General features: G+C 32.5%; 1 protein-coding gene across 1 annotated transcript; it reads left to right on the top strand.

The window, feature by feature from the left end:
* Positions 1 to 2021: 2021 nt before the first annotated feature.
* LOC129942217 (mitochondrial import receptor subunit TOM20 homolog) lies at positions 2022 to 10426 on the top strand. The gene is made up of 3 exons (XM_056051072.1): positions 2022 to 2362; positions 2433 to 2511; positions 9812 to 10426. Exons 1-3 carry the CDS (start codon positions 2233 to 2235, stop codon positions 10134 to 10136), a joined length of 534 nt encoding a protein of 177 aa, XP_055907047.1. The 5' UTR covers positions 2022 to 2232; the 3' UTR covers positions 10137 to 10426.
* The last annotated feature ends 369 nt before the right edge of the window (positions 10427 to 10795 follow it).

Below are 10795 nucleotides of genomic sequence, written 5' to 3'. Positions count from 1 at the left end.
ATAAAAAGGAAATAATAATGACGAAATGTCAATGCATTTCTCGTCTATAATTGAAATAAAAAAATGAATATGATGATTAAATGAATTTAGTGATTTAACTACGAGAAGAGTTAATAATAATTTGAAATCCAATGAACCCTAGATTTGACACCATGAAAATATGACCAGAATAATTGAAATTTGTTTATTTTACTTCTGTTCATTTTATTATTCAATCACAACCCAATCAAATATATTTTCTTTTTGACATATTAAAACAGCTGATTTGATAATGACATAGATTTCCCAACTATATTTTTTTCTTCATAAGCATAACTAATAATCCAATATTTGGTGAACATAATCGCTTAACAGAGTCTGTAATCCCAGCAACTATGGATCGGTTCTAATAAATAAATAAATTAGGTGGCTTAACAGTCCAGAGAACCAAGGCCTAGTGACTTACAACTCTCAAACATTCCTGTGTGCGAGTAATTGCAGCAATAGATCACTTCTACACCACGTTTAATCTTGTGGGTAATGCGTATTCTGAGAATCGTCACGCTATAATAACAATAGCATCATCCGACGCTGCGCGCATCTACTTTATGAAAGGATTTGTTGAAGGATCTTGGTTTGCAAGCTTTTAAAATCCAACACGTGGAAGATTTGAAGCCGAACAACCATGAAGCGTGCTGGGTACTTCAATGAGCTATATTTTGGTATTTCCAGTGATCATAATCCACTGACCATTGTTGAGACGCCACCATTACATCTTTAAAAAGTCACTGTTTGGGCTTTATATTCAGAAAAAATTGTTTGACCATATTTCTTCAAAAATGAAACTGGTAATAATGGTGCAGTTAATGGGAAACGATATATTGCCTGGATTGGAGGAAAAGATGTCGCTACATGCCATACAGCCAACCAAGCAATCATTTTATTAAAGGAAACTTTAATGCGAGGGTGTGACTGAAACTTATTTTTGCAAATTTAAAATCTGTTTTTGAGGAGCCTAATGTTATGTTTTTAGCAATGACGTATTTTTCACTTGTCAAAAGATGACAAATGCTCAAATAGGGGGGTTTTCAGGAATTTAATTTCAATTTTCATTTAATAAGGACGTTCATGCAAATATTTGGAAGCCTTTTAACTTTAACGCTATTAAGCAACACTCTATACCGAATTATAGCCAGTTTCGTTTTTAAAGCAATATTTTTAGTCGTCCGAAAATATTTTCTGAGTTTCTTGCAGACACATATAAATCCACTTTTAATTCAAAAATAACCTTAACCCACTATCCACTACTCAACTCACTAAAGTTGGTAAATCAATACTGCTGCGAGTTGGCTCAATTCTCACTTAATAAAAAATAAAAATAAATAAATTAGGTAGCGCAACAGTTCGCTGAGAACTAGGCCCTAGTGATTTACAACTCTCAACCATTCCTGTGTGCGAGTAATTTTGAAGGGAATAGAGGGGCTACAGTTTTATGCCGAGTCCGAACGGCTAAATTGAGAAAGCATTTTTCATGAAAAAAATTACTCTTAGAGCATTTGTCAGTTCTTCGCAAGAGGCTGTACCCGTAAAAAAATACATTAGATGGCATAGGCATGGATCGAACCCAAGACCTTGGTCGTGACACTCGAACGCACTACCCATCACCCCACGGGTACTACTCACTTATTAACACATGGGAATTGTTGAATACCGGTTTAAAAAATTAAATAACTGTGCAACACACTTTAAACCACAATTAAAAACACACATGAAACTTTCAAGAAAATCAAGAGAAAACGTCGAAAAATATCTCGAGCAACTAGTTTCTCCGTGTGAGCTGGGATTAATAAAAAGCAACTAAACAACATTCTGGAAAGCAAGTGGGCTCTCTACCCTCATTCCAAATTTCAAAAACACAAAACCCTTAGCCTCAAGCCGCCATCGACATATCATCGTTGAAAAGAGACAACAATCAATAATCGAAATCTAACACATATTCTCATTCTGTCTTATTAGATTTTTCTATTTCTATCCCATTTATAATTTTCCATCATTTGGTAGAGACAAAAGCTGTTTTTCACATTTTCACAAATGAGTGTCGAGCTCGAGATTGGGAATTGTCCGGCTACCTCGTTTGTTTAAATTAAAAAGAAAAAGATAATTTGTATTATTAGTTAAAACTTTAATTTTATCGAAACGAAATTATTATATTTTTTAAAATATATGATAATTTGACCTGGGGAGCAGACAACAATGATTGAAATAAACAAAACTACAATCGGGATTGCTGCTGGGGTTGCCGGAACACTATTCCTTGGATATTGCATTTATTTCGATAAGCAACGTCGAAGTGATCCCGAGTACAGAAAGAAAGTCCGCGAGAGTATGTTTCTTCATTTATTTTGTCATCAATTACAAGAATCTTACTTAAAGTTCTATCATTCTTTTCGTAGGGAGACGTCGTCAACGCAAGAATGGCACCTCATCCAAGAGTGGAATGCCCAATTTGAATGACCACGAGGCAATTGAAAGGTAACAAAATATTATTTTAAAGACTGTCGGATCTAAATAAGAGTTTAAAGTACATTAAGTTCTTATCATCGAACTCCCTTCATTGATGAATCGAGTGATAACATCATGCAAATCAATGTGGGACAAAAAGAATTGATTCGTTGTGTTATGTAATGAGTGCCTTTTTGGTGGAAATGTATGTTTTTCTTTTTTTCGTTGTTCGCATGCGATCCTAAAACGTTAGATTTATGTGTATGAAATCGGAATGAAAAATACGCACAATAAATTTATTTGAAGGTTAATAGTTTACATAGAACTTGGTAGTAGAGTATAGAGTATTGGTTGTAATGTGATGTAGGCACACTTTTTAGTTCGTGTTTCATTCATTTCATTATGCTAAAAGCATTTTATTTTAGGAAACAAACAAAGTTTTGCTAAGACTAATTCGTCCTACTAATGAATGCCTCCTGGTTAGGCTTCCATGTTTGTGGGTTGGTGAGTCACTGTCATTTGTGTTTACCTTTTCTGTGTAATGCCTTAAATATTACATATAATTACATATTGCTCATGGCAAAGGCAAAAGCCTTACAGAATTTGTTGGAGTTTGTCAGTTTCATTTTTGCAAGGCGTATCGATTTCCAATGTGCCTTCTATTTTGTATTTTTAAATAGTTTTATTTTACTTCAATTACTTATTTTAATAAGAATAGAATATTACAAAAAAGTTGTTCATTGTTGAACTTTACAAAAATCAAATTTTCATGGTAATGAGAGGTTAGGTAGAAGGAGGTTCGTGATGAAATCAAAATCATTCCATCATTCAGTAAGGTTCTACATTTCACTTTCACTCGAAATGAAATTGAAATCGATAGAAAATAAAAATTCGAGTTCACAAATTCACTTTTAGCGATATCGATTTCATTTTTTTTTTCGAACTTAAAACGAAGTGAAATTACTTGTTCTTCATTTCAATTTCTGAGATTTTCAAGTGATTTGATTTCGACCATATCAAGTTGATGTGATTTAAATTCGACATGAGGAAATAGTTTAAAACCAAAAGTAGATTCACTTAAAGTAAATAAATGTTAACTTTTTATATAATGCTCTTGATTCGTAAGAAGTTGCAGCTTCTACTTTGTATTTGAGAGAATGGACAATGCATTTCAAATTATTTTTCAAGACACCAAATGTCTTCTCCGTAAAACCACTTCAAATAGAACAAGTCTCTTTCAAGCAGTTTCAAAACACATTCAGATACAAGACGTCCGCGTCGACCACCGATATTTGGAAATTGCTTAGCGCAAAGAACTCTGAAGCTGGTTGTCACGTGTTTGAACGAAATTAAATAAAAACATTAGTATTTTATATATTTAATTAATTTTTTATAAATTTAAAAAAAGGTAAGCATTTTTTTATGAAAATTTTATTCAGAATCAAAACAATTGTCATATATTTTTAAAAAGCTGTGTATTTAAAGTTTATTACACTATAAAACGTTTAATTGTATCAAGTAACTTCAAATTCACCCCCGACAAAACATTTGCAACTAAAGTGTCATCAATGTTTAACTGAATTATTAACAGTTACATCGTTCTATTTTTTTCAATTATTAAATTGCCTTGCATTTAGAATTTGTCTGAAGGTCGTGACCTGAACACATCTCCAGTTATATCGGTTTCATTATAAAATTTGTAAAAATTGGCACCTTCTAAACTTGGAGATCCGTTAAGGCAGCAAATTGTAGACGAATTTTATTCGGCCATTTTACAAAAAGACATTTAAAAAATATTTAATGTAAATAAATCAATCACAATCAAATCACAAATAATAAGCCGTTATCTTAAAACAAAAGAAGTGTTCTTAGTGCATCGCGGCGGTCAACCAAGTAAAACAAGTCTTGGAACGGATGCTATGCTTATAAGAAAACTCAAAAAAGATCCCTTCATATCTGCCTCAAAATTGGTACAAGAGTTTTAATTAAATGTAAGCACAAGAACAGTATCTCGTCGTCGGTTGGCGGTTGCTGCCTCAAAATTGATACAAGAGTTTCAAATGTAAGCACAAGAACGGTATCTCGTCGGCGGTTGTTGATTTGAGCTGCAATCGGTTTTCTAAGAAACCTTTAATTTCGTTCCGAAGCCAGAAAAAAGAATGCAGTTTGCTAAGCTACATCTTTCTTGGGACATGCAGAAATAGAGTCGCGTCCTTTTCAGTGACGAATCAAAATACAATAAAATGGAATATCTCACGTAAGAAGATCACGTGATAAGAAATTTCAGCCATAAATGGAATAATGAACCAATATGTGTACAAAAATATTTTAGAGGACGTTATGTTGCCATATGCAGAATGGGAAATGCTATTACGTTGGGTCTTCTAGCAGGATAACGATCCAAAGAACACTTAGAGACGAGTTAAAACCTCGCTTAATGATCATAACATCACTATTATAAATTGGCCACCACCCGATTGAAAACCTTTGGAAATTTGTAAAACGTAAAAATAAGTGGAATAAAAGTAATAATAAAAGTAGTGGAATATCCTTTCTGCTTTATTACTTCTGCTCATTTTTTTGCATTGTACCTACAAGCAATGAACACTGGAAAGGAATTATTGTTGACCTCTCTTCTTTAACAATGTTCCAAAGAGAAGCCTTAGACCCCATAGATTTTCAGATCTGAGCAGGCCACTCCATTGGATTGAATTTGATTCAAACGAGTATTTAACGACCTGAGAGTAATGCTTCGGGTCGTTGTCCTGTTGAAATATCCAGGCTAACGGTAAATTGTCAGCATAATCCCTATTTAAATGACTGTCCAAAATGTCCTTGTACATTTCTCCTGTCATATTTCCATGAAATTCCACCAATGAACCAACTCCTGATAATGTAAAACATCCCCAAACCATCAAGGATAACCATCCATGTTTTACAGTTTTTTTTTTTGTGTATATCGAATCCAATACTTTGAATGGAGGACGCCTCACATACTGTCTTCCGTCACTGCCAAAAACGTTGAACTTGGATTAGTCAAAATTCCAAAAATTTGGATTTTTATAAAGGTGTTCTTTAGCAAACCTCATTCTTCGAGCAATATTTTTGTTGACAGGTTGGGATTTCGTCTAGCGATTCGTCCTTTCAAATTTTTTTTAACGTCGCTTTCGTATGGTTTTTGCTGATAATTGTACATAGTTCGACCTCCATTTGGGCTCTTAATTAAACGAATGTTTAAAATGGATCTACTTTAGAAAGCCTTACTAATGTTCTTTCCTCAGCCGGAGTCGTTTTTCGTGGCTTTTTTCGAGGTAGGTTCTCAAAGGTTTGGTGTTTTTTTTAAATATTGAACTGCGTTCCTAACTTTTTCTCTAGCAAAACCTAGTAACTTGTTTACTTTCATAACACTTTTGTATTTTTTGAAGCATTTGACAACAATTTTTCTTTCACATGGAGTAGAGGTTTTACTTTTTCCCATAACTGTTAATTTTTAATAATACATTTTCTTAATAATAAAACAGTTTTAATATATTCTGATAAAATATCTACATGGAATAATATTTATTAAAGTATCTGTTTTAAATGTTATGGCTTAATTATGTGACAACCTGCACTGCGACTTAACAACAAATAAAGCGATTTGTTTAAAAGCAAAACATCTTTGAACCTTAGGTGACATACGGTTTTCATATTGGGATAATGTAAGTTGTTAACCGTCACAAAATAAAAAAAACAGACACAAAGTGATACAGGAAAACTTTATTGAAGAGAATAGGGTACATTTTCACTAAATTAGATTTTAAATAGTTGAATTTTTTGTCACTTAATGGCCCATTGTGTAGTACCTGTGGCATGTTGATTATTGCGTTGAACTGTCATGCCAAAGGTCTTGGGTTCGATCCCTGCCTATAACATCTTAAGTCTTTTCACGTGTACTGCCTCTTGCGAGGAATTGACAAATTCTCCAAGAGTAACTCTTGTAATGAAAAAGTGCTTTCTCAAATTAGCCGTTCGGATTCGGCATATAAACTGTAGGTCAACTTCATTCCTGACAACATTACTCGCACACAGGAATGGTTGAGAATTGTAAGTCACTAGGCCTCCTCTTACAGTTTCTGTGAAATACATTTGAGAATATAATATAGCCACGTGATGTGCTTTCGTATAAGACAGTGCATGGTAATGACACCCATTATCGAGCTTATATGCGATCTGTTTAGAGATAGCAAAACACCTTGGAAGCTTTAAATTTAGTGTTCGACAGATTTGTGTAGTGACTTGACACGTGTCAATGTAATGTTATTTCACCTGATGTTTGCCTCCATCATAGCGTCTTGCATTAGCAACAGATGTAGCGTTTGATGAAATGGGTTGTGACGTACCATTTCTAGCAAGTTCTAAGTGCTAAGGAATATTCTCTAATATAATAACATTAACAGTTGATTAAACTTACTTAAGGTGGACTTATATCATTTTTAGAACAAATATAATTTTGCAGTAGATTATATAACGTTATTTTATTATACTTCATTCAAGAAGAAATCAAGCTCTTTTTGTGTGATTTAGGCGAAAAAGCGCTCAACGTTTTAATGACCTCGAAATTTTGTATACCTCATTCTAAATAATTCATCTGGGGCTTGTAATACCATTTTTATAATAATTGGCTACAGAAATCAATTTTTAAGCACTCAGCCATACTACTGAAGTTCGAAATCATCATGTCCTTGCCATTATTGTATTTAATAAGAAACTGTTAAGATTAGATAACTAGTTAAGCTTACACTTATTCTTTTGTAGCCATTTTTTTATTGTTCATTACTAATTTAGTTTCAAAAAATACGCTTTCTGCCTTCAATCTCCGTAATAGTTGAGCGAAAAAAAATTAATAAGACAAAAATTGTATGCGTAACAATTTTGGTAAAGGTGTTGAAACCATTTAAGCTACACGAACGGAGAAAAAGTAGTTTTCGCAACTTTTTGTAGTCACTCGAAATTGTCAAGGTCTTGAACACCAAAAAAAAGTATACAAATTGTTTATACTGGACTAAATTTAAAAATAGTATGTAAATACCTTACTTAATTGTTAATTAACTCATTTCGTCTACATTCAAAAAAATCTCATATTAGCTTTATTAAAAATGATTGATTTCTTATACTGGGTTTATGATCGTTATAAATTGTACTAGTGTTAAACTGGCCTAAGTGTGTCAATCATGGACAGCCATTTTTACCTAACCTATTACTTAATGGTCATCAGTTTGTAAAACATCTTAAGCTAAGTATACACGATTGAAAAATATTTCAATATTAGCCGAACTGTCAATAGCTATTACTTATTTTCTATCAAGTGGAAATTGTCCGTTGATACGGTTGCTTATTAGTATCCAAATATTAGAAAATGTATTGGGAGAAAATCGTCTGACAACTGCCGACAATTTTGTGTCTTCCGATTAACTATTGTCTGTTACAACCGTGTAGAAAGATTTAAGCAAATAATTAAATTGGTACATTGATTTAAGACAATTTTCTAGACAGATGACAGAGAATGTGACAACGACTATCTTTTAAAATTTGTTCCACCAATTAAAAATTGGATGATGTTATTGGATGAATATCATTCAATTTTCAATTAGACATTCGGCTGTTTATTTGAAAATACAAAAAATTGTGTGATTAGACGAGTAAAAACGTTTAGAAGACGTTGGCCAAGTTTTTGATAGAGTAAACGGAGAAAAATTCTGAACACAAACAATTTGATATTTGAAAGCCGGGAAATTAAAAAAATTATCGTCAAAACAATTAAAATGGCGGAAGAGGCTAGTCGCTTTAGTGTAGAAGGAAGATAATTTAGAAAAAATGAATTGCATATAGCATTTTTATGAATCAAATTTATTTCAGGAGTCAAATGGACCAACTCTATGACTGTTTTATTAATTAATTTGATTAAAGAAAATTTTGAACGCATTTCAGACGACATTTAAAATCATGACAGTTTAGTGCTCAAGTTGTTTCATAATGAAATCATAGAGCTCTGAATGTACTCTTCTCAGAACTCTACTCTACTCTGCTCGCTCAGACTCTGCTCAGGGCTAAAAAAGAAAAACGCCAATTGTTGATTAAAAATTGATTAAAATGGGCATGTTCAGGCAATATAAGGGACTACATTTGCAGTCCACCATATTCTTTTGGCCGTAAATTTTGACCAAGGCAATTAGTTAGTTGGTCAAGTGTCATAAACTTCACTTTCATATTCGGCTTGCATTTTGTACTTCAAAGAAATATTACTTATTCCTTTTCTAATTTGACAAAGAACCATTTTACATAAAACATCAAATAGAATTATGCAGAAAATAAATAAAACACAGAGTAGCTGTCATTTTGACATAAGTTGACTTCACTTGATAGTTGGGAATTTTTCTTGACTAACTATTAAGTCAACTTTCCAATAAATTTTTTTTAAGTCGAAAACCCGTTAACTTTAATTGAAATTGTCAATACATTTCATTGATTTTTAAAACTACATGGAAATTATCTAATATGCATCGATTGAATTCTGTAGGACTTGCCTATATTTTAAAACACTGTTTCGTTAGCTCGGTAGCAAGTGTAACCGTCGCATCCTTTCAAACCCACATATCGTCCATTTCCATATCCTTATATCCTTAGTTTCTGTTCCAAAAAAAAACGTTATCGTCTAGCGATAGCAAACACCATTCAAATTAACTTCTTACCGATATGATTTTGGTTAAAGTACATATTGATGAAGCCTTCAACTCAAATACTGTAAAACGCACTTCGCAAGCATGCACAGGTGTTTTCACATCTCCTACAGAGCCTGTTTGTTAAAACTAGCGTACAATTCTCTCGATTGCGGACACATTTAGTTGAGATTATTTTTACTTAAAAAAAATCCCGAAGTGAACAAAATGTATTTTGATATTAATGTCAATTTTCACTAAACGCTTCCAGAATCTTAACGCGTTGTATGTGTACATATTACAATGAAGAAGTTAAAACAAACTTTCATAGCGCGGTCTTTGTAATGCGAAGATAACAGAAATCAAAAACACAGAAACAAAATAGATCAGAAAAACATACTTTTGAAAGGGTATTGTTATTTTTTCATTTGCACGGAATCGTTAAATAACAGATATCGATTCCCAAAGAACAAACTTTACCGAAACCTTATTTTACTGGTCGTTTATCGGTGGTTATTTCATAATAGATAATAAGATAGAACAAAGATTCCTAACTAATGCAAAATTGAAAAAAAATATTTAATTTTCCGTTGTTCATACTTTAATAAAAATGTATCACTATTTCTTTACAGGTATTTCTTGCAAGAAATTCAATTAGGAGAATCCCTCATTGGACAAGGTGAATTCGAAAGTGGCGTGGAGCATTTAGCAAACGCTATTGTCGTTTGCGGACAACCCGCTCGACTTCTACAAGTCTTACAAACATCACTGCCGGCTCAAGTCTTTGGAATGCTCATTCTGAAAATGCAAGAATTCGGTAGTCGAGCAACAGCAGAAGCCGAAGAGGAAAAAGGACCAAGATTGGTTGCGGCCAGCAGCAATTCTGTGTCTGATGTTGTTCCTAGTGGTATGGGAGAGGGGCCTGTCGGTGGTGTTATTATTGATGATCTTGAATAAAATATAATAAAACAATAAAAACAGAACAAAAAAAAAGAAAATTTTAAAATGTTGGCATTGTAAAACTAAAAATTATACAAGATTTAAACAAAAACAAAACAAAGACGAAACCTCATGTTATTTATGTAGTATTTGCATTCTTTATTGACAAATCAAAAAATGCACAATGCTGTGTTGTTGTTGTTGTTGATTTTGCTGTTTCCTTTTTCTCTTAGAAAAAAACATATTAAATTATAGTGTGACACAAGAAAGTTTTAAATTAAAATATATAAAATATTGAAAAATTCCAACCGGTTTAGTTTTTCAAAAAAAAAAAAGAAAGAAAATCTTATGATTTAATTGGCTATTAGAGTACAATACGATAAATGGCGGTCTTACGTTCTTATGACATATTTTTTTTTTAAATAGTTGAACTTCTACCAACTAACATATTTCTTTTCCTATTATTTTGCAATTTCTGCAAATTTATCATCAGTTTTCAAAACAAATTATCGAAACTTAGCTTTCTTTAAGAAAAGAAGTTAAGATTACAAGAAAATGTATTTTTCAATATGTTTCGTTTTAAGTCTATTAAACAATGATACATTACTGCAGGAAAAGGTTCACTTTTGAAATATCCCGGGGAAGTGCATTTTGAAGTTTTTGCTATGCAAATTGAT

The sequence above is a fragment of the Eupeodes corollae genome, chromosome 1 (assembly GCF_945859685.1).
Source record: "Eupeodes corollae chromosome 1, idEupCoro1.1, whole genome shotgun sequence".
Lineage (NCBI taxonomy): Eukaryota > Metazoa > Arthropoda > Insecta > Diptera > Syrphidae > Eupeodes > Eupeodes corollae.
The sequence above is the reverse complement of the archived record's forward strand: the minus strand, read 5'-3'. Positions and strand labels throughout refer to the sequence as shown.

Bases quoted from the DNA above. Each gene is read 5' to 3' on its own strand.
- LOC129942217 (XM_056051072.1), top strand. From the start codon at position 2,233: ATGATTGAAATAAACAAAACTACAATCGGGATTGCTGCTGGGGTTGCC. The intron at 2,363-2,432 runs GTATGTTTCTTC...TTCTTTTCGTAG, and splicing joins CAGAAAGAAAGTCCGCGAGA to GGAGACGTCGTCAACGCAAG. The intron at 2,512-9,811 runs GTAACAAAATAT...ATTTCTTTACAG, and splicing joins GACCACGAGGCAATTGAAAG to GTATTTCTTGCAAGAAATTC.